General features: G+C 29.4%; 2 protein-coding genes across 9 annotated transcripts; both read right to left on the bottom strand.

Annotated features, from left to right (window-relative positions):
• LOC109345231 (transmembrane protein 230-like) lies at positions 10,753–16,555 on the bottom strand. Of its 8 annotated transcripts, none has more exons than XM_019584103.1 (5): positions 16,449–16,555; positions 12,743–12,795; positions 12,305–12,628; positions 11,015–11,106; positions 10,753–10,978 (listed from the first exon to the last, which is right to left on the bottom strand). In XM_019584103.1, the coding sequence occupies exons 3-4, from the start codon at positions 12,576–12,578 to the stop codon at positions 11,027–11,029; spliced, it is 354 nt and encodes a 117-aa protein (XP_019439648.1). In that variant the 5' UTR covers positions 12,579–12,628; positions 12,743–12,795; positions 16,449–16,555; the 3' UTR covers positions 10,753–10,978; positions 11,015–11,026. The 8 variants fall into 8 exon arrangements, with proteins under 8 accessions (XP_019439648.1, XP_019439646.1, XP_019439651.1 ...); XM_019584101.1 differs by having other exon boundaries at positions 10,753–10,970; positions 11,003–11,106; XM_019584106.1 differs by lacking the exon at positions 10,753–10,978 and having other exon boundaries at positions 10,981–11,106; positions 12,305–12,635; positions 16,449–16,507.
• Positions 18,067–22,259, bottom strand: LOC109345232. Its single transcript, XM_019584110.1, has 5 exons — positions 21,932–22,259; positions 20,705–21,631; positions 19,904–20,104; positions 19,345–19,540; positions 18,067–18,430 (listed from the first exon to the last, which is right to left on the bottom strand). Exons 1-5 carry the CDS (start codon positions 22,043–22,045, stop codon positions 18,246–18,248), a joined length of 1,623 nt encoding a protein of 540 aa, XP_019439655.1. The 5' UTR covers positions 22,046–22,259; the 3' UTR covers positions 18,067–18,245.

Genomic DNA, 24,933 nt, shown 5'->3' on the forward strand with positions numbered 1-24,933 from the left:
GGGACAGCTTGATTGTGATCATTAGTTTTTGCTAATTGGTGTAATGACCCAAAATCTTGTATTTTGCTTTCTTCTAAAAAGATCAACTTTTGATCTTTTCCTTGTATTGGATTAGCATTTCTTATGCTGATTTTAATACATTTTGCTTATAAAAAAAAATAATGTTTTATGAGTCTCTTTTGTTTGGATTATATCCATCCAATTATTGTCTTTGAATTCTCTATGCTTAGACATATAAACTGGTTGTGGCCTCGTTTTCATCCATGTTTATTTTCCATGTCTTTGTAATTGTCTAGGGTTAGACTCAACAGTTGGTCACAAGTGTGAATGGTTAATAAAATAAATGGAGACTTTATTATGTTGTTTTAAATGATTTCAGAGAAAAAAATGTATGAAGTGATAGTAATATTGTAAGAACTTTTTTACATTAATATTATATTATCCACCCTAGTAATGATTTAATACTATTGTCATTCATTGAAATTCACAAAACGGGCTAATTCCCTCTCATGTGGTCCATTTTCACGGTAAAATGAATGTCTCACTCTCTTTTTAAAATACTATTTTCACACATTTATTATATTCATTGATCATGTACCAATCCATCCCTTAAGGCGTCAACATCATCCAATTTGGTCCAATTGTATAGGATTTAAATTTTTCAAGGTATCAAATTGTGTTAACAAAGATAGTTTTGGTGACTATCAGGTAATTTGATATTATACATATTTGGTCTATAAGCTTGGATGAAATATAAAAATTGTGTTAGGTAGTTGAAAATTAACATATAACTTTATAAAACATCTATGATATCTCAAAATTATTGCTTGAAGAAATATTCAATAACTATAAATGATTATTTTATCAATTTTAGGATCAAAATTTTGTCGAGCGGAAAATTTCATGGCCAGTTTGGTCTTTATTCTTAATAATATTGCAAGGTTCTAGATAAGATTTTGATGTTAAGAAGATTTGTAATATCAAAATAAAAATAGACCATGAAATTCAAAATTATTTATACTAAAATTACATATAAATCCTTATATACTAAATTTCAATCCTAACTCTTAAACGTGAGACAGTTTTATTCCTTCCATTCTCTTTTTCAGTGTACATATTTTTAGATTTGAATTTTTGAAAGCATTAATTGTACTAATTAATTTCTCTATTTCCAAATTAATTAAATTAATAATTTATATATTATGATTAAATTAATAATTTAAAAGCAAGTTTTTCTTACGGCAATTGTTAGTACGTTAGTATTTTGTTATGGGTGAACCTTCACCCACAACCTAAACCTAATTCACTCTAACCATCAAACCATCTTATAACTCACAATAATTATTTTTTATCATTTTCTTTATTTATATTGTGATTAGTTATGTTTTATTGTTTTAAATATTTTTACTTTTTATTTTCCAATTCCTCTAGAGTGGAAAAACTTACTCCAATCCTAGTCAGTTCTTGAGAAATTTAATGGTTTAAATCTACTCACTAATTCGAATCATTGGATTTTACAAAAATGAATAACTAGATGTGAAGTAAGTTTTTTCACTTAATCTTGGAGTTAGTGGATCCCTTTCCATTCCTATGATTATGTCAATTATTGTACATAAAGTTGAATTGTTTGAAATATATGTGTTCTTCTAGTGGTGGAAGATCTCATTGAATCTTCAAATAAACAAAAATGTTAAAGGCTCAATTCTTGTGAACATCACACCATCCCAAAATTGATTAGTTCCTGACTCATAATGTGAGATGATAACTTTGGTTAAACAAAAAAGAATTGTTTGAGATATTCATATTTTTTATTCTCCAATTAGTTAAATTATTAATTGTTTGAATGATGAATTAATTCATATATTGTATTTTTATAAACTATGATTAATAATCACATCATATACTTTTATATTTAATTTTTTAATTACATTAATTCAGGTCCTTATATTTTATATTTTGTGGTTAGTTGAACTATTCATTTACATTATTAAAATAATTGAATTTGAGTTTAAAATCTATGCATAGTGTAAAAAAATTTACACTACAGCACATCATTCATTATGTCATTTATTTTACATAAAGTTGAATTGTTTGAAATATATGTGTTGTTCTAGTGGTGGAAGATCTCATTGAATCTTCAAATAAACAAAAATTGTTAAAGGCTCAATTCTTGTGAACGTCACACCATCCCAAAATTGATTAGTTCCTGACTCATAAAATGAGATGATAACTTTGGTTAAACAAAAAAGAATTGTTTGAGATATTCATATTTTTTAGTCTCCAATTAGTTAAATTATTAATTGTTTGAATGATGAATTAATTCATATATTGTATTTTTATAAACTATGATTAATAATCACATCATATACTTTTATATTTAATTTTTTAATTACATTAATTCCAGTCCTTATATTTTATATTTTGTGGTTAGTTGAACTATTCATTTACTATTATCAAAATAATTGAATTTGAGTTTAAAATCTATGCACAAGTGTAAAAAAAATTACACTATAGCACATCATTCATTATGTCATTTATTTTACATAAAGTTGAATTGTTTGAAATATATGTGTTGTTCTAGTGGTGGAAGATCTCATTGAATCTTCAAATAAACAAAAATGTTAAAGGCTCAATTCTTGTGAACATCACACCATCCCAAAATTGATTAGTTCCTGACTCATAGAGTGAGATGATAACTTTGGTTAAACAAAAAGAATTGTTTGAGATATTCATATTTTTTATTCTCCAATTAGTTAAATTATTAATTGTTTGAATGATGAATTAATTCATATATTGTATTTTTATAAACTATGATTAATAATCACATCATATACTTTTATATTTAATTTTTTAATTACATTAATTCCGGTCCTTATATTTTATATTTTGTGGTTAGTTTATTCATTTAATATTATCAAAATAATTGAATTTGAGTTTAAAATCTATGCACAATGTAAAAAAATTTACACTATAGCATATCATTCATTATGTCATTTATTTTACATAAAGTTGAATTGTTTGAAATATATGTGTTGTTCTAGTGGTGGAAGATCTCATTGAATCTTCAAATAAACAAAAATGTTAAAGGCTCAATTCTTGTGAACATCACACCATCCCAAAATTGATTAGTTCCTGACTCATAATGTGAGATGATAACTTTGGTTAAACAAAAAAGAATTGTTTGAGATATTCATATTTTTTATTCTCCAATTAATTAAATTATTAATTGTTTGAATGATGAATTAATTGTATTTTTTATAAACTATGATTAATAATCACATCATATACTTTTATATTTAATTTTTTAATTACATTAATTCCTGTCCTTATATTTTATATTTTGTGGTTAGTTGAACTATTCATTTAATATTATCAAAATAATTGAATTTGAGTTTAAAATCTATGCATAGTGTAAAAAAATTTACACTATAGCATATCATTCATTATGTCATTTATTTTACATAAAGTTGAATTGTTTGAAATATATGTGTTATTCTAGTGGTGGAAATTTTTATTGAATCTTCAAATAAACAAAAATTGTTAAAGGCTCAATTCTTGTGAACGTCACACCATCCCAAAATTGATTAGTTCCTGACTCATAAAATGAGATGATAACTTTGGTTAAACAAAAAAGAATTGTTTGAGATATTCATATTTTTTAGTCTCCAATTAGTTAAATTATTAATTGTTTGAATGATGAATTAATTCATATATTGTATTTTTATAAACTATGATTAATAATCACATCATATACTTTTATATTTAATTTTTTAATTACATTAATTCCAGTCCTTATATTTTATATTTTGTGGTTAGTTGAACTATTCATTTACTATTATCAAAATAATTGAATTTGAGTTTAAAATCTATGCACATTGTAAAAAATTTTACACGATAGCACATTGTTGATTATTGATTTGTAATATTTTTGTTTGAAAGTCAATATTACCTAATATATAAATGATCAAGATTTGCTGATATTTGCATTGTCACCGTATACATATTAAGTACATTCAATTTTCATGTTTTACATACTCTAATTAATTCCATTACATATTTATTATTTTTATTGCATTAGTTGTAGCATTCATCTTAATTTCCTGCATCAGTGATTTTTATATTATACAATTTATTTCAACATGTGTTACTCATTTTAATTATTATTTTTTTATTTTTAGTAAATGAAACTTGTGTTAGGTTTTCTATTTCTATTTCCTATTTTCATTTTCAAACAAAAATTATTTTCATACTTTCATTTCCTCAAAATAAGTTTGTTATTATACTTTTCATTTTCAAAATCATTCATTCTAAACATTACAAACCAAATCAACTATTCTTGCAATTAATTCAATTCTAAACTTTAATGACTAAAGTACTCAAAGTCTGAAACCAATGATTTCATATAGCATGTTTGATATTTATGTTTTTTTCTCCAAAAGATTTTTGTCAACTATACATTGAAGAACTTTAATGGCTATACTTGGTCATTAATTACCACAAAAATGTGTGAAATATAATAACGAGAACTATGTAGGTGTAAGTGCTCTCCAAAAAAGTTAAAGTTATAAATTAGTAATATATAAGTGTTTTATTATTTAATTCAGGTTGCACTAACTTCAATGACAAACAATTATCATCCCAAAATTATATGTTATCATAGCCATCATAAAATTATTTCAACAATATCATAAGAGAAACAAAAAAATTATTGTGTTGAGAGATAAAGAAATACATTTTATTATGAATGATTTATACGAGAGACAATCATTGATAAAAGTTATGCATATAGTGTAAATAATTATTAAATGATATAAATGATGTAACTTAATTAAATAGCTAAATTATTTAATTTACGTCGAAAATGAATTAAAAAGGAAATGAAAAACACGTGGCTAAATAATAAATAATAAATATGGGTATAGTTGGAAAATAAAATATAATTTTATATTGAGTTTTCAAAACATCAAAAGATGTGAAATAACATGGAAAAGTTGAAACATGAAAGAATATGGAACAAATAGAGTAACAAATATGTTAAAAATTTTAATACAATGTTATTTCCTCATTATTGAAAATGTTGAAAATTAATTTTTTTCATTTTTAAAATTTCTAGAAATGAAGCTTATGTTTTTTTATATATGAAATGAAAACAATGATGCAAACAAGTTTTTTCCTCCATTTATAATTTCATTGAAAATGAAAATAGAAAATGATAAAAGCAAACACTTATTTTTATGCTCTAATTAATTTGACTATTCATTTCTCTACTATCAATCATTTTCATTTTTTTATACACTAGCTAATTTAATTTATTTTATATTTTCATGAATTTCACTTTTTTTTAAACTTCAAATATTATTTTCATATACTAATGTTTTCAATGGGATTAAATTAATATATTAACAAACTTTTGCAAGTGCAAATGAATTTAATTAGTTCCTTTTATTTTTTAATTGCATTAATTGTACTATTTATTTCTAATGCACCAATTAATTAAATTACTCATTCGAATTTGATCTTACTAATACAGTATTCCTTTTAAAAAAAATCCATTAAGTTATATTATTTATTATTTATATGTTGTTTATTTTACTTATGTTAATTTCGATACACATTTTATATGGTTTAATTAAATAATTTTTTTTGATAATATATATTCAATTATTCATTTTTATCCTCAATGTGAAATTTTTTAAATTATATTATTCTTACGAAGAAGAAAAAAGAAAGTCGACGTTTTTTTATAAAATTGAATAAATAAAGTATTTTAAATTTTTATGTTCTCTATTTTTAGTAAAAATGCAAGTCCACAATTTTAACCAAATCCAGGCCATTTTAATATAAATTTACACAACATTTCCTTTTAAATAAAAAAAATTATGGAAAAGATGATTAAATGTAAATTTTATAATTTTTCAAGAATAATCATTTGTGTGTAATAAAAATTATTTTCCTTATAAAATCTAGGATGAGAAAATATGTGGGGTATTTATTAATTATGTTAGATTTTATAATAATTTTATAATTATAATTATAATCTACCCAATAAACATATTATTATTATATATTATATAAAGGAAAATTTTATGCATATGATATATTATATAATTTCTATATTTCAACTTTCACTTAACTCACTCTCCTCTTACCTAAGCAATATCACAATTTTTTAAAGTCTCAAAATATCGCTTAAGTATGGATAATCAATTGACTATTAAAATAAAACGAATGAGTCATTAAATGATTTAAATAATATTCGATGCATTGAATGCGAAAATAAAAGATTGCATGATGAACAATATAACTTACGTGTAAATTGAAGAAACAATGAAATAATATCTACTCATAGTAAAAAGCAATCATTTAAATTTGTTCTTAATAATTATTTCTACAAGAAGGAATGTGATAGTATTGATGCTCACCGGACTTGAAAATAACTTTGGTTTATAATCTTAATCAAATGGGGATTGATTTGCTTTGAACTGAAATTTTTTCAGTCTAACTATGTTAAACACAATTAAATCAGATTAACCGTGAAGTAAACTGGACGGTTCACTTAAAAATTTAAAAATAGAATACTACTATAATTTTTTATTTTACTCTGGTCCAAAAAAAGATGAAAAGTATTACTTCAATATAATTATACATGATGATTAATTATATAAAATTTTACATTTATAAATAATTATATATTAATAGATAAAAATATTAATTAGGTATGAAATTACCTAATCAAACTGGACAATTTAACCATTTAAATGATTAAACCTAATATGAAACATCTTATGGTTTGAAATCCGACTATGACTTTTCGTATACAACTAAGTGTAAGAATTAAATAAGGAAAAATGGTGGACAACTAAGTAGTCTTTAAAATGTAAGGTGATGAAGTGTTAATTCAATAGTTTATTCATCACTAAAATAAAAAATGTTTGATAAAAGTAACTTCAACCTTTAATTTAGCTATTAAGCTAATGATTTTTATATTCACTTTTCCACTACAAACCACCTTGATCTTGATGTGTCTTCGTTACTAAATCAATATCATCATTTTCTTGTAATACAGAGTGAAAAAGTAAATCATTCTATAATGTCCAGTGTCTTTCATTATATATTTGCTATTGTTATTCACATATAAACTCATTGTATCAAAACTTTCATAATGTGTTTTTATCATTAGGCACAATGACTCTCAACAGTTATGCACATCTGAACCAGGGTAATTCACCCATATGATTCACCTATATATGGTGCACCTTGACCAAAAATTTATGGTTCTGGTGCACCTTTTAGGAAAATTATAAAACTAGTATTACTTTCCTGAAATCGGCAATGGAATTACCGATTTCTATTAAAAAATTAACTGACTATCCCCCAAAATTGACACTAAGGGGAAGTTTTATTAACTATAATTTTTTAACCTCTCCCCCTAAATCTTCAATGGGGGAGATTTATATATTTTTTTATTTTTTTCTCCTCCCCTAAATCGGCAGGGAGATTTTTTTTGTTTTTTCCTCTCCCCCTAAATTGGCAATGGGGGAGTTTTTTTTTTTAATTTCCCCTAAATCGACAATGTGGGAGTTATATTATTAGTTTTAGGGTTTATTTTTTCAAACACTAACTCTAATAACACACAACGTAATAATTTGTGTCAACCCTAACCCTAACAACATAACACAATAATGAAATATTTTTTGCAACACTAATATTATACAAAAAACAAAATCTGACACTATTAAAATTTTAATTGTTTAAATAATTAAAATTTTAATTTTCTGGAATGACAAAAATTATTATGTTGTGTGTTGTTAGTGTTTGAAAAAATAAACCCTAAAACTAATAATATAACTCCCACATTGTCAATTTAGGGGGAGAGAAAAAACAAAAAAACAAAAACTCCTCCGCGATTTAGGTGGGGGAGGAAAAAAAATTAAAAAATATATAAATATCCCCTATTAATGATTTAGGTGGGAGAGGTTAAAAAAATTATAGTTTAATAAAACTACCTTCTAGTGCCGATTTTGGGGGAGTCAGTAAAAAGAAATACAGAAACCGGTAATTCCATTGCCAATTTCAGGAAAGTTACACTAGTTTTGTAATTTTCCTAAAAGGTGCTCCAAAACCGTAAATTTTTAGTCAAAGTGCACCGTGTGGATGAATTACCCATCAAACCATTTGCATACAAGAAAATGAAAGATTTGACCCTTCTGGATCACAATAAGCTACATAAATAAAATGACTATATCATAATTTCTAACAACAAAATCTACTCATCATTTGAAGATGGAAGAAACTATTCTGTATACCAAGGTGGCCAAAACATTAACTTTATTTTCATGTCATTGACATTATGTAATACTTAATACAATTTGCTAACACATTGTATTTCTAAAGTATTTATATATTACTCCAAAGTATTGTATGAGGTTAGTTTAGTTCATTTTATACACGTGTCACTTTTCTTTCTTTGATTTTGTAGCAGAAAATAACTTCAGATAAAAAAATACACTTTTAAAAAGTGTCAAAAAAAAATAATATAAATATAGATATAGACTTAGATATAAATATAAGTATAGATGTAGTTATAGACCTAGACCTAGAGCTAAATATAAACATAGATTGAGATTGAAATGGACATTGATAAATATAAGGATAAACATATAGGGATAGAGATAGAGGGATATTAATAGAGATAATAGAGATAAAGAGATATAAATATAAATATATTTCTTTACCTTTCACTTAACATTTTGTTTCATTTTAATCACCTTGAATGTTTTTTAAAGCTTTTTATCAAAAAAGAGAAAGAAAAAACGCGAGAAGTTTAAAAAGCTACTTCCATTAGTTTTCATTTGACTTTAAAATGTATTTAATGAATTTGTAGAATCATTAAATCAAATATTTACGTTGTATACTTAGATTTCATGCATTAATTTTCGATGGTTTTGGTAAACCAATTGTTAACAAATTTAAAAAACTTCAATGGATGCAACCAATTTTCTCATTTGGTTTTGATACCCAATTTTTTTGTAATTAATTATATCATGCAATTACATGATGATAGAGTTGTCACTTTCTTTCTTAATTTTATCTAGTACTCCACATATAAATGGAAAGTCATATGTGGAAACTACTATGTTTAATATTTAAGCAGACAAGAATTGTACCCTTAATTTCAAACAATAGAAATATGTGTTGACAGATATTTTGGAAGTGTTTGTCAACACGCTAATTTAATAGAAATAATATAAGGGATTCAATATACTGAATCATTTGATTTGATATCAAACATAATGTAGCGTTTCAAAATTCTAAGTTAAAAATAAATGAGGGTAAATTTAAAGATAGAGTAGATGATAATTTTTACAGATGACATACTAAAAGTCATGCACAAATCTCTCCTCAAGGGATGACAATCTATATTTGTGTTTGGGGATAAATATAGGCCACTTCCTCATTATGTCCTAACAGAAGGAATTTTTTCTCCTTTGGGACTAAGACATTGTCTAATAAAGTTTTTTTTATAGTTTCATTAATGTAAATAGGTAGTTGTAGTGACCTGCTTTGCATGTGTGACTTGATTGATATACTAAAAATTAATTAATTTATTAGCTCAACTGACTTACTAACTGTAATGATATATAAAAAAGAATATAGATTGCTTCACGAAAAAATAAAGAAACATGACTACCTAATAAGAATAAAAATGCTAGTAAACAGGAGGGGCAAAACTCAAGACAGAATTAGAGGACATTTTTTTACCTTTTAATAGAAAAACAGTTCAAAATATAATATGATAGCAAATGAGCCAATCTTTCAAAAAACATTAAAGCAAGTATTACATTAGCATGAAAAAAATACCTCAAAATGAATGAGAATTAAAAGACACAGGAGTTATGAGAGATAAAGAAAAGGAAAAAATATCCAAGAAGGAACAGACGAAGATGAAATGGACAAAAAAGATGAAGAACTTATAAATAAAAATGGTGAGAACAAAAAAAAATGGGGAGAGATCCATGTACTCTAAGAGTTAAACTTACTCTTCATCTTCACCATCAATTCTAAGAAAATCTAATAATTTAAAATAGTAAGTTCCATAAATTTAGTGGCTAGGATGGGGAATAAATTTAAAAAACTTACATAAGTGAATCTCCACTTAAAAACAATGATGTAGGTGTAATTGATATTTTTAGAATTCCATGTCCCTTTTTCCAGAAGACTTTATGATCTTACAAATCAAAAAGTTAGTATATGCAGATATTTTGTATACAACTAAATGTATCTCATTTCCAGGTAAGTAACTAAACTCTTTTAGAATATAACTCCTCCTAATAAGTGTCGTTCCTAGAATTGAATCATTGACTTTTTGGTCATCCTAAGGACCTAACAGATACTTCCATTACTAGATTAACATATTGCTGGTAGTAAAAGGAGATATTAATAATTAATGTTAATGAAGAAAGTGAGAAATGATTCAATTGATATCTTGCTAACTCTAAGGCTTCTCACTAGCTCTTAATTGACAGATGATACATTACATCATTTGAGTAACCACTTTAATAGGTATGATAATATTTGCAAATATGATAACTTTCAGGTTCAACTTAAAAATAATGACAACCTGGTGAAAATCAATTTTCTTTTACCATTACTCTTCACATCAATGATTGAAAATTGTTGTAATAGGATAGTGGACTTGATACTCCAGGTGAATCCACCTTACCAAAATAGCTTAGTTTATGGTGACAACTGCAAGAAAAACAATAATAATGCCTGAAAGAACAATTTCATGCCAAACTTCCAAGGTTACTTTTTAATCATACAAAATTTAAAGCATAACTAATATAAATTTTGGTACTGCCTGATAACTGCTAGTATAACAAAATGAATACAACTTTCTACAATCTTATTTTGTATAATCTGTTGAAGCATACAAAGCAGAAACCGAAGTTCTATCATCACTGAGTTTTCAAGTCATCATAACTCTATCATCACTGAGTTTTCAAGTCATCATAACTCTATTGCTCTAATAATCAGGGATGGCAGAAAAGCGGTATCCTTTGGCACCCCTCCATGCATAATATGCAAGTCGAGTCTCATAAAAACCTGTATCCAGAAGTAAATAAAAGTATGTGAGCAAGTTTAGCCAACAGAAGATCCATATGGCAGATAAAGTAAATCTATAGAGTTAAATGCTGATAAGTTGATAAATGATAACCAATGAAAGGTTACATGATTAAACAAAGTAAATAATTTCTCAACCATTCAGGTGCATCTATGGACAAAAGGTAGTTAGACATTTATAATACAAATATCATTCCATGTACAGATATGACTGAATCGTAATGATAACCATAACCTAGGATGGTGAGCTCTGTCTCCGTTCCATGCCCATTTCCTGCCCCACTCCCACCAATAAAATGTAAGATGCCTAATCATTGAAGTGTTAGTTAACTAAATTGTATTACTATTACTAACACTTCAATGTCTAGGTGGCATATATTTAGTTGCGGGACAGGAAATGGGGATTGGTAATCTTAACTCATAATTGCAGACCTCACATTATGAGCAAATTCTAGTTCAGAAACAGTAGTTACTTTATCATTGTAAAATATGACAGCCCAATGCATGAGACTTCCACTTAGTGGGATCTAGGGAGAGTAGATTACATAGCCTTACCCACTCTTGGTACCTTGGCTGCTGCTTAAACAGGACATCCTCTAAGAAGCCCGTGTATATTAGTAAAATATGTGACTTTCATAGGTTTTCTCTAAGATTTAAACCCGTAATCTCATTGTCATAAGGCAACAACCTTACCGTTGCGCCAAGCTCACCCACTTGCTTACTTCATCATTGTAAAGCAGCAATTTTCATAAGATGTTTTCTTTATAGTAACTGTGAATATCGGTGTGTCCAATTTCTTTGGAATGACTTTTGACGATTCACAGTAAAGATGTGGTGAAGTGGTAAACACAAGGAGGATGTGCAGTTTATGTAATTATATATTTATTCTATGCAAATCATGAAGTAAATCTCCAATCCCCAATTTGAACAAAATCATTTAAAATTGACACGGATAAGTCCTGCATTCTTGTTTGTGCTTCTAGTTTAAAAGCTAAAAGCATTTGCAACAAATTTATCTTTATGGATCTTCTTGCATAACTATCAAACAAACTCACCCAAACTCCAAAGCATATATTTGTAGTCTAAGACTTGTCAAAAACAATTTCCTTGTTATTTATAATGAACTAGAGTAATTAGCATAAATAAACACTGTGTATGAAACTCTGGGAATCCAACATACCTGGGAGAAAGCTAAGAAAACCTAGAGCTAAAAGGCCAAAACCTTGAGACTGATCTCCCCCCATATGACCAGTGAAGATAAAGTATGAAAGAAACAGAAGTCCTGTCCCAAGGAATAACAGGAAGAGTGCAAGGACAATAGATTTCCAGGGAACTTTATCCAACGCTTTTGGTGTATAATCAAATCGAGGGTCAAATGGTCTATTCCTATCACCGATATCGTCATTGTCATCTGTATCAAGAGGTGTGTAATGAACATTGCGTCTAGTTGCCATGTGGAATCTTTCTGACTTCTTCGCTCCTAAGATTTGTAACCCAAAATGATCTGAGACCTTCCAACCAAATAAAAAGGGACATGTTAGATTTAGATCGATGGATGCCGAGAGAACTGTACCAGAAACTTTAACACCACAAAGCAGAAGGATATGAAAAGACTTACAGTTTTGGAAGGTTGTTGAAGATTGAGGTTGTTTCAGCCAAGGGAAGGTCTCGCTGCATAAAAAAATTAAAAAAGAAGAAGATCTATCACTTCAATCTAACTAATTTATAAACAACTACAACAACAACCAAACCTTACATGATCAAACGACCATAATGATCTAACATAAATCATGTTCATTGACAAAGCATTGATCTCTAAATCTTTCCTAATCGTTTTGTGTATGGTTTTTCATAGCCTCCCTCTGGCTCTAGAAATTGGACTAACTTCCATTTGACCTATCCTCCTTACTAGAGCTTCTAACGATCTCCTCCAAACATGCCCAAACCATTAAATTGCAATATATAATGACAATAATAATGCAATCAACATTATATTCAAGTACATGGTATTTTCTATGGAAACTGTAATTTAGAGCAATAAATTAATTGTGACTATAAGAGAACTACTCATAACTATAGAGACGAAAATCAGTATAAATCACAGAGGAATTGAATAAATGTACCATCTATCCAATTTCAACGTTGGGAGATTTTAAATGCAATAATAAATAAAAAGTCTGTCTTCAATTTCATTTTTAGACATTGCACTATGGTAGAAGTGTTGAAGATAACAACAACACTAAGGGAATAAAATTAAAAACAAATCTCGGTTTTCCATTTTATTATCATTGATTTGAATTAAATTCCTTGATTTTCTTCCCCGTTGGAATCCTTCAATGCTACATGGAGGGGAAGAAAAAGAACTAAAGATAATTTTAAATCAACAAAACGTTGGATATCAATTACCATCCTTGCACATCCTTTTTGCATGTGAGACCATTCATTTTATGCATGAATTACAACTGCACCCAACCCTTTCTGGGTAGGTTATGTTGAATCTTGAATATTGATATTGAGAACTATAACAACAGCATTGTATTTTTTATTTCCTATAAGGTGCAGTTGTCAAGGACAGGAAACAACAAAAAACAAATGTAGTAACCATAGTAAGTAACTGTTGGCACATATTCATTGCATTAATTTCAATAAGTATCTGTATAACAAGTTATGCAATTTCTGTTTTCACACTTCACATAAGTAAAAAAGAACTGACAGGTTCAGTTAAGGTGGAAAACTTATCCTGGATGAAAATCTAGTCCCTCATCGACAACCAACATCATATGACTCCATAAAAGACAATAGATATATGATCAAATTCAGCAAAAAGTAAAAACAAAAGACTATATCTAACGGGGATGGAAGGAGAAATGACAACCATGGCCTCTCCCCTTTCCATATATGTATATTTTTCCCAATGCCAATGTGTTCACTTAATTTTAAACTATTCTGTGTCATACTACCCTACTTCTTGCTTGGAGTGAATGAACACCATGATTGTTTAACTGAATAATATCTAAATGATTCTCCATGCTGAGATAAACTATAACTTTTCCAGAAAAAAACAATATAACAACGGATGATATATTTTGGGATACAATATATAACCCACCTTTTGGTACTTTCTTTTATCTATCCTTGACATACTCGAGGGTGAGCCTCATGCAACGGTGTCATGGGTTCAGATAATGAAAAGAGTCTATTTGCTCGTGAGGGTAAGACTGCATATATCTATTCTCCGCAGACCCACTAGGTGAAAGCCTCGCACTCGGCACTCCCCTCCTATGCAACAAAAATATATCTCATCCTTTATAATTAGTTCAAACTTGTACCATATGAACTTGAGTTCATAGTTACTAACTAACTGCGACTTCCACATATTATAACTGTCCAAAATGAATCTAAAGCACAAATTTTATCGCTTTTCGTGAAATTTCTATACGAAAAAAGCAGAAGAAGGCTATTATGCTCTACAAACAAAATTCTAGGTTATTTGTTTTGTGTATGGTTTTTCATAGCCTCCCTCTGGCTCTAGAAATTGGACTAACTTCCATTTGACCTATCCTCCTTACTAGAGCTTCTAACGATCTCCTCCAAACATGCCCAAACCATTAAATTGCAATATATAATGACAATAATAATGCAATCAACATTATATTCAAGTACATGGTATTTTCTATGGAAACTGTAATTTAGAGCAATAAATTAATTGTGACTATAAGAGAACTACTCATAACTATAGAGACGAAAATCAGTATAAATCACAGAGGAATTGAATAAATGTACCATCTATCCAATTTCAACGTTGGGAGATTTTAAATGCAATAATAAATAAAAAGTCTGTCTTCAATTTCATTTTTAGACATTGCACTATGGTAGAAGTGTTGAAGATAACAACAACACTAAGGGAATAAAATTAAAAACAAATCTCGGTTTTCCATTTTATTATCATTGATTTGAATTAAATTCCTTGATTTTCTTCCCCGTTGGAATCCTTCAATGCTACATGGAGGGGAAGAAAAAGAACTAAAGATAATTTTAAATCAACAAAACGTTGGATATCAATTACCATCCTTGCACATCCTTTTTGCATGTGAGACCATTCATTTTATGCATGAATTACAACTGCACCCAACCCTTTCTGGGTAGGTTATGTTGAATCTTGAATATTGATATTGAGAACTATAACAACAGCATTGTATTTTTTATTTCCTATAAGGTGCAGTTGTCAAGGACAGGAAACAACAAAAAACAAATGTAGTAACCATAGTAAGTAACTGTTGGCACATATTCATTGCATTAATTTCAATAAGTATCTGTATAACAAGTTATGCAATTTCTGTTTTCACACTTCACATAAGTAAAAAAGAACTGACAGGTTCAGTTAAGGTGGAAAACTTATCCTGGATGAAAATCTAGTCCCTCATCGACAACCAACATCATATGACTCCATAAAAGACAATAGATATATGATCAAATTCAGCAAAAAGTAAAAACAAAAGACTATATCTAACGGGGATGGAAGGAGAAATGACAACCATGGCCTCTCCCCTTTCCATATATGTATATTTTTCCCAATGCCAATGTGTTCACTTAATTTTAAACTATTCTGTGTCATACTACCCTACTTCTTGCTTGGAGTGAATGAACACCATGATTGTTTAACTGAATAATATCTAAATGATTCTCCATGCTGAGATAAACTATAACTTTTCCAGAAAAAAACAATATAACAACGGATGATATATTTTGGGATACAATATATAACCCACCTTTTGGTACTTTCTTTTATCTATCCTTGACATACTCGAGGGTGAGCCTCATGCAACGGTGTCATGGGTTCAGATAATGAAAAGAGTCTATTTGCTCGTGAGGGTAAGACTGCATATATCTATTCTCCGCAGACCCACTAGGTGAAAGCCTCGCACTCGGCACTCCCCTCCTATGCAACAAAAATATATCTCATCCTTTATAATTAGTTCAAACTTGTACCATATGAACTTGAGTTCATAGTTACTAACTAACTGCGACTTCCACATATTATAACTGTCCAAAATGAATCTAAAGCACAAATTTTATCGCTTTTCGTGAAATTTCTATACGAAAAAAGCAGAAGAAGGCTATTATGCTCTACAAACAAAATTCTAGGTTATTTTAGTTAAAGAAATGTATTAAAATGCATAAAAATGGAAGGAAGACGATGATAAATAAAATAGAATTAGGTATGCGAGTGTATTAATGAAATTGATTAAGGTAATATGGTGCGATCGAAGATAAATAGTGAAAAAATGAACAAGAGAAGAGAAAAGAAGAGAAAAGAAGAGAACCTTGAGATAAAGCCTTGTTTGGATGTGCAATTAACAACAAACAATACTATTCACTTATTCATACTCCTCTTTAGAATATTCTTTCTCTTCAAACTCAACCTCATGCTACTTTTTTTATTATTCGATTTTTTTAGTTTTTAATATTGTTTTTGCGTTCATTCGTTTTTTTAAAATTATATGTGCATTTATTAATATATATATATATATATATATATATATAAATTAAAGCTGCATAAAAATTAATATTGCAATAGTTAAAATTACATTTTTTTATTATTCGATTTTTGTACACATTGTTCCCCGTTATTATTCGATCTTTATGATGAAAATATTTTATGAAGTAAAATTGGTTCAAAAACAACATTCTGCCACTATGTTCGGTCTATAGCTTCTCTTCCCAGCTTGCATCAGAAAAATGATAGTTTATTATAATGGTGGAAATAGTTAGTGGAAAATAATTCACCAATAATCTACCATCATCTTTAAAATGAAGAAGACCAGACATATTATATATATAAGAGTTAGGGTAAATAAAAAAAATTGATTCATACATATAAATAATAATTAAATGTGTTAGAGTTATTGTTTTAATAAGTGAAATTGAAGTGATTTAATTCAAGGTATATCATATGTTTGATTTGGTACATTCATCCTAGTTATGCCATTTTGAAAGAAAATATCAATGTCAAATTTAATTGACTAAACAACATTGACCAATCCATACTGACCCATCTTCAAAAAAACATTTAACTAATCTACATTAGTAATGATCAACTATGGAATAAATTGGATCGAATTATATGGCCAATTTAGAGTTCAAGATTGATCATTTATCTTATTCCATCTTTGTAGATGTGTACCAAATGGTGACCACACCTAATTTGAATTGAGCTTTTTGTGTGTATATCCCTTATGTTAATCCCAACAAATGTCACTTTCAAAAATCGAATATTTAACATTTTGATCTACTTGAAAATCTAGTGAGTCTTAGACCACTATTGTTTTGGGTATTTGTAGAAAAATAACCATTTAGCATACTTTTCTTATGTCATTCCTTTGATGTGATTGGTAAACCAGCTGAGATTGACAATATCTGATGTTCAAGAAGTAAAATAATGTCAATAGAAATCAAGCTATTGTTCCTAAGAAACTTTAATCCACATGTTGGTATATTCAATGTGTGTAGACTTAGGTAGAGTCCTAAAGTATATATTTTTATTGCAAAAAATCAAATCTATCTTTCAAGTAGTCATTAAAATTACATAAAAGAACAAAAATCCATGATGACCAAATTTCTTTAGAGGCCTGTAATACACTTTTCTTGTCATGTGATCATATTAAAGAAAGAGATGTACACAAATAATAAAAGAAATTTCACAAATCTGAATATAATCCAGTAATAAAATGTGCTTATACCCATTCTCCACATGATCTTATGACAAGAAAAAGTCCCCAAAAAATTGTTGATAAACTTATTTTATGGCCATTAAGTTGCATAGTTGCTGCACTTTTGAAGGTTCATAACATCCTCAAATCATCAAATAATTACATGAGAATAACAGTTTATTGTGCAACAAAATAAAGTTAACATTAAAACAGGTCACCATTCTTCCCCTGAGTCAATGTGTAGGTATAATATCTGCATATATGTACGTTGATAAATAATGACAGCAAGGAACCTTTACAAACTGAGTGACTTAGAAACTGTACAAATTATTAATGGTCCAATAGGTCAATTATTTTCCTTAATGCTAATGCCCCAAAAGAAAGAGTGAAATTCAATGTTGAGCCATTCAATTAACCATCAACCTTAACATACAAATCCGAAAGAGCACGGTAGAGAATGGCAGCAGCAGGTGGCTTTGGCAATGAGCCGAGAAGTATATCTGTTGCAGTTAAAGACTGGCTTCCATAAAAACGAGAATTTTCTTCAGTACGTGTAGTGACAATACTGCCTTCGAGTGAACATCCAACAAATGCACCTAAAAGTAATATTACGGTCAAACACTACCCGAGTATTTTTTTTATTTTTTGATAAAAGAAGAAATACTATTCGAATAAAAGGGAGAATATTACAAGAGGATAAGGTATCCTCACAAGAAGAAAAGAAACACCCAGCAGCTAAGCAAAATGGTCATGCAACAAAGCATGCCAGTCTCTTTGCATATCTACCATACGAACACCACTAAAAGCTCAAGGGTTTTGCACCAGAGAGAAGCCAAAAAGTAATCCTACCCCAGATATAATCAAGGGACATAAAGGTATCATTGAAAATCTACTGTTCCTTTCCAACCTAGAGTAGTTCATCCAACCTTACCAAACAAATAATCTCAATACTTATCATTGGCATTCTCCACAATACTAAATGTTTTAAACATCCAATGTATGAGATAAGGCTTATGTTCTGAGTATTATATTAAGAATTGTTTAAACCTCAGGCAAGACTTCTAATTAAGTGTTTTAATCATCAAGAAGTGGAATATTAACAGCACGTATAGCAAGAGTGGAAAACATTAAGTGGTTGTTGTGTGTGCGCACGTGTAATGACAACATATGGTACCAATAGTTAATATATTTACGTTTGAATTTTTTGCAGTGAAATTTTAAAGATTTGATCAAAACTATGGGTTTAGGTGAGTTCTAGCCTTGGGGTATCAACTACCTTTTTGGTTTCAACTCTATCAAGTACCTCTCTTCTCTCACTGCTCTACCCATTTCTCTCTATCACTGTCCCTCTATTGATAACCTCGTTTTCATTTGTACTGTAAAGTGGGGTCACTTTACAGTACAAACGAAATTTGCATGTTGCACAAACGAAGAAAATGTCAAGTTACATACTATTACCAAAAACGATATAGGTTTCAGTAAACTAGATAATCACAAATAACAGACATACCTTTACTGCAGCTGTAAGTATAACAAGCAGCATAGCCACCATCACCAGCTCGAACATCAGCTTCAGCTGCCCTTCCAAGAATGCCAACTGCAGCACTCAAACCAGCTCCAAGTGAAAGATGGGTGTTACTACTAAATGTCTTGACAGCGTCATTCGTTCTCAGAACAATGATGAAGTCTGTTAACTCTCCTCCAGCCTATGTTGAAGGAAAAAATAAGTGAACTCCTCAGACGATGTTCAAATCATGGAGTATGATGTTAACTTGGTACAATTCAAGGGTAAACAGAATAATATTAATATGAAGATCCATATGGAAACTCATATATTGTGTAATATGACACAAATATTTTCTGGCTATTTCATTAAAAGCTACAATGAAATTTCTTTCTGCAAGAGATCAACAAATTAAATCTTCTGGTATTAGAGTAGACCTTCCTACTAAAGTATAATCTGGAAACAATACGTAAAACGTGTAGTTTTAGATTCTTGGCTTTCAGTCCATAGCCATAAGCCATTGCTAGACTATCTGATCCAAATTGTTATAGAGTAGTTAATTTACCTGAGCGCCCCACCCCATACCAAATGTGGAAATGGCAGATGGTGGAGACCACGAACCATCATCCCTGCGTGCAACCACAAGTCCTGTTCCAATATTATATGTAACAACCACTCCCACTTTGGCCACAGTGATAATTGCCAGACCTTTTGCTTGCCTTAGAATGGCATCAGGAATGGACTTCTCAGGCTTCAAAAAACCTATCTGCAAAAGTAAAGTTTTTAATTAATTCAAGATTTCAAGTTTTACTCTTGAATGATTCAAATTGTGACATGCATTTCAATAATCGGGGAGTGTTGGGGTATAGGGTAGTTTAGAAATATACATAAGACAAAATAACAGTAGAGAGGGAATTCTGAGAATTATATTCTGTGAGAATAGAGCTATTGGTCACTTTCCAAGGGGAAACCCTTTGTGAAGGGGAAACCATTGGAAAGATACAATTCCCTTTTTCATATCAAGTTTCAATGCTACAGTTTTCTTTCTCCATTTCCATATAGTTGCTTAACTTTTGATTGTCACCAAGTAATCATATAGCAATGCTCGCCCACGTTATACCGGGTTAATTAACCTTGCCATGTGTGACACCAGTTCTCTAATGAAACCCACTTACTCAGTGTGAAATTATTTTCTAGAAGAAATATACTTTGCATGAAACCTAAAAACCTCAACTGTGTTCTTTATATCAATATTGAAGAAAGTTCATTATAGACGTAACCTCATAATAATTACCACTAGTCATGAGTGGTTTCTACCTCTGCAGGAAAATTAGGCATTAAAAAATAAACGCATTTGAAACGATACCTGGTTATAAGCTTTGACAGCATTAGTTGCTTTATAAATTTCATATTCCATGGACTGTCCCCAAGGAAAATTAACCCATGATCTCAAAGTGCTGAGGTCTGTCAAGTCGTGGGTTGGCAACTGAGCCGCATTACTTACATGGTCCATCAAATAAGACTGTACAGAGTCAAGTTTGACACAACATACATCACAAACTCTTTGGGGGTCAGAAACTCTGAACTTTGATGGCAATAAGCTCCGTCCTTTGGAGCATTCACCACAAAATATTCCTCCACAAAACCGACAGTGATGCCGAGAGCACATGATAGGATGAAACCTCACGCCACAAAGCATACAAGAAAAAGCAGCACTGTCCGCCAACCATTTTGGAGGCTCTGCTTCTAGTATTTCCTTCACATTACCAAAGTTTGCCTCTGCAAGCGTCTGTGCCATTTCTCTCCAAGCTTCTTCAAGTAAATGGCTGGATACCCACTTAAAGGTACAAGAGTGGATATCTCCCGCCGCCAAAGAAGTCACTTTTCCTCGGGCTACAAGTAACATTTCTGCTAGCACATCCCACATAGTCAATTCCCTTTCTTCTCCAAGGTATTGATTCCATCCCAAGTCATCATCCGGAAAATAGCCACCATTCGTGTGAAAACCTTTGGCCCACTCTCTGTGATCATCTTCTAGCATAGGCGGAACTGAGACAGGTATCCAAACTCCAGTATCTTCATCATGCGGAGTATCATAATAGAAATACTTCCCCCGCTTCTGAAGATCACCTAAAGACTCCATGTCTTCCTTAGTCTTTTCCAAACTTTCTTCAGGTAACTCGGGACATAATTTGGACAAAGTCATATTATGCCCTTCAATGCTAGCATTGGAAAAAGAATCACAATACTCTTTAGTAACATTATTCCTCATATCACCACCTTCCTCATGATCCTGTCAATGACATCAAAGCACAACTAATCATGCATATACATCACAAAGCACGAAACTACAAGTACCTAGTCTTAAAAGGAAAATCCCATAAATTATTATTACTTAAAGTAACATAATATAATCAAATGATTGTCAATGATCCTTATTCCTTTTTCTATTTCAGTTACCTTTTAAATGCAAAATCAAAGTGAAGATATTCAAAGTCAAATTCCACAAACACAAAATCTAAAAAAAAGTGAAGAAATTTACAATACATCAAACACAAACACATATGCATATATAATAAAAGATAAATTTTACCAGAGGAGAATTGGAATTGGATATCTGGTCGTCAAGGGAAAAATTAGAAACCCTTGTAGATAAATTTTCTACAACTTCCACCTGATTATTACACCCCAAATATGTTCCTTCCATTGATTAAACCTAAAACAAAGACCAAAGTAGGGCAAAAATATGCATATGATTGATATCTACCAACAATATCAGCCCAAAAATAAAAAATGAAGCTTTATGGGAAAGAACGAAACTTTGAGAATAGAAAAGAAAAGGGTATGTGATTGAATTCGAAATAGAGCTTCAATGGCGTGTTGACATCGATACTGAGTTACCCAGAGGTTACGCCTCCCTTGCGTACAGACTGTGAATATTCAATTTTCCTCGTTTCTCGATTTATTTGTTTTATTTTGTTAGACGGCAAACTGGAAACGCTGTCGTTTGAATTAGAAATACTGAAATACTTTTTGATAACTATTCCGGTGAGTCTTTTTCTCTTTTTGGATTATGTTATGTCAATAGATAGGGTTAGTTTGGTGTTGAGATAAGAATATATGGAATATATATAAAATAAGATCGTGTTAATAAAGAGGGATCAATTTACTTAAGAGTAAGTTGCTCTCTATCTTAGTGATTAATTTTATGGATATATAATGATTTAGATCTACTCGCTAATTGAAACTATTGAATTTTTCTGGAATTGATGACTATGATGAGGTGTAAGTTTAAAAAACTTTTTCTTTGAGTAAGAAGATTTTCACTCTCAATAAATCAAAAAATATATTTAAAGTGTAATTTTTTTTAAACTCTTTTTAAAAAATTATTATTAGATACTGATGTATAATTCATCTTTTACATGTGTTCGTATAATCAAAAGATATTTGATTTTAAACCCTTTTTAAAAAATTATTATTAGATATTATCATCCTTAACCTATTGAGTTTTGAGTAATCTGAACCCGACTTAAAATCCAAAACTATTTTAGTATTTTATATATATACATGTGTGCAAAGTACTGATAATTGAGGTATATATTTTGAAAATCAAATATAAAATATTTGTCATCCCACTCCATGTTTGACAAATATATGTATATATAATTTTAAATATGTTATTTGAATTTGGGGCAGATATTACCTTAGCAAATAACTAAACTTAAACTAAGTCGGAATAGATTTTCCCTTGTAAACTGATAATTGAGGTATATATTTTGAAAATCAAATATAAAATATTAGTCATCCTACACATTTCACAAATATATGTATATATAATTTTATATACATTATTTGAATTTTGGGTAGGGTATTATCTTACCAAATAACCAAACTCAAACTCAGTCGCGATAGATTTTTCCTATTAAATTTGGATTAAATTCGGATAGATATCCATAATTTAGTTTTTATTATCGTCCCTAATTAAGATTTCTCCTAACTAATAGTTAAAGTCTAATCTGTTATGGAAACAATGGTACCTAACGTTTTCTAAACACAAAGCAATAATGATTTTAACGAACTCAAGAATGTGAGGTATGAGTTCAAATGCCAGTAAAAACACTCTTGACCCCTTTCCTTTAATATATTTGTTTATATATCTATATGACTAGTTATTACTGTAAAAAATGATCAATAACAATGATTTATATTAATTTTTAACATTTGTCCTATGTTTATAAGATTTTTATTTATTTGTCCTATGATTATAAGATTTTTATTTATTGTTCTTTCAATTTTTGGATGAGAATCTTATCACAACTTATATATAATTATCATTAAATTATACTAATACCCCTGAGTTTTAGTGAAATTATATAAATTATCCATCATTTTTCTACCCCTACATAATATACTATGTTTTGTTTAATTTAATTGCATTCATCATATTTTATGTTTAAAATATTATAATGAAAGTATAAAATTTAGTGAAAATTTGTGTAGGTGTAAAAAAATGAAAAATTATTTGTGTAATTTCACTAAAACTCATGAGTGTTAGTATAATTAACTCTCCATAATTGTATATTCATCATGTGTCATTTTGGCAACTTTTTGTGTTTGTACCAAGCACATTAACCGGAAAATTTACTTTGTTGGTGCACCTTGACCGAAAAATTACGGTCTTGGTGCACCTTTTGAAAAAATTACCAAAGTAGTGTAGTTTTAGGGTAAATCGGCAACCCATTGCCGATTTACAGAAAAGAAATATTTTTTAAATGTACTCCCCCTAACTCGGCAATAGGGGGGAGTTTTTACCAAATATATTATTTTTTTAATCTCCTCCCCCTAAATCGGCAATGGGGGAGGAGTTTTTCTCAAATATTTTTTTTTAACCTCCTCCCCTAACTTGGCAATGGGGGAGGAGTTTTTCAATAATTGATTTTTTTTTTAAATCTCCCCCCTAAATCGGCAATGGGGGGGAGTTTTGTAATAATTTTTTTTTTAATTTTCCTCCCCTAACTCGGCAATGGGGGAGGAGTTTTTCAAAAGATTGAATGCACTTAATGAATATAATTAGGGGGAGGATAATTCAATAGGTTGTTTGACCGAATTAAATATATTTATGGTTGAATTCATTAAATTTAGTGACTCGTTGAATATTGTTTCTGCACAATATTCATTAAGTGCATAATATTCATTAATTTAGTGAGTGGTTGAATTCATTAATTAATATTCATTAACGCATAATATTGCTCTGCACAATAAATATTGATGGCATAGTATTTATTGCCAAAATATGTAAATGAAAATCGACAGTGCCATTGCCGAGATTCATTCTAGCCAAAAAAATTTCCAATGAAATCGGCACTGTCATTGCTGAGTTAGGGGGAGGATAATTAAAAATTTAATCTTTTGAAAAACTCCTCCCCATTGCCGAGTTAGGGGGAGGATAATTAAAAAATTAATCTTTTGAAAAACTCCTCCCCCATTGCCGAGTTAGGGGAGGAAAATTAAAAAAAAAATTATTACAAAACTCCCCCATTGCCGATTTAGGGGGGAGATTTAAAAAAAAATCAATTATTGAAAAACTCCTCCCCC

Source organism: Lupinus angustifolius, chromosome LG04 (assembly GCF_001865875.1).
Source record: "Lupinus angustifolius cultivar Tanjil chromosome LG04, LupAngTanjil_v1.0, whole genome shotgun sequence".
Lineage (NCBI taxonomy): Eukaryota > Viridiplantae > Streptophyta > Magnoliopsida > Fabales > Fabaceae > Lupinus > Lupinus angustifolius.

Excerpts from the sequence above, each read along its gene's own strand:
- LOC109345231 (XM_019584103.1), bottom strand. The coding sequence starts at position 12,578 with ATGGCAACTAGACGCAATGTTCATTACACACCTCTTGATACAGATGAC. Across the intron at positions 11,107-12,304 it reads TTTTCTTAGCTTTCTCCCAG|GTTTTTATGAGACTCGACTT; the intron begins GTATGTTGGATT and ends TTCTGGATACAG.
- LOC109345232 (XM_019584110.1), bottom strand. The coding sequence starts at position 22,045 with ATGGAAGGAACATATTTGGGGTGTAATAATCAGGTGGAAGTTGTAGAA. Across the intron at positions 19,541-19,903 it reads GTATGGGGTGGGGCGCTCAG|GCTGGAGGAGAGTTAACAGA; the intron begins GTAAATTAACTA and ends CCTTCAACATAG. Across the intron at positions 18,431-19,344 it reads TACTTACAGCTGCAGTAAAG|GTGCATTTGTTGGATGTTCA; the intron begins GTATGTCTGTTA and ends TATTACTTTTAG.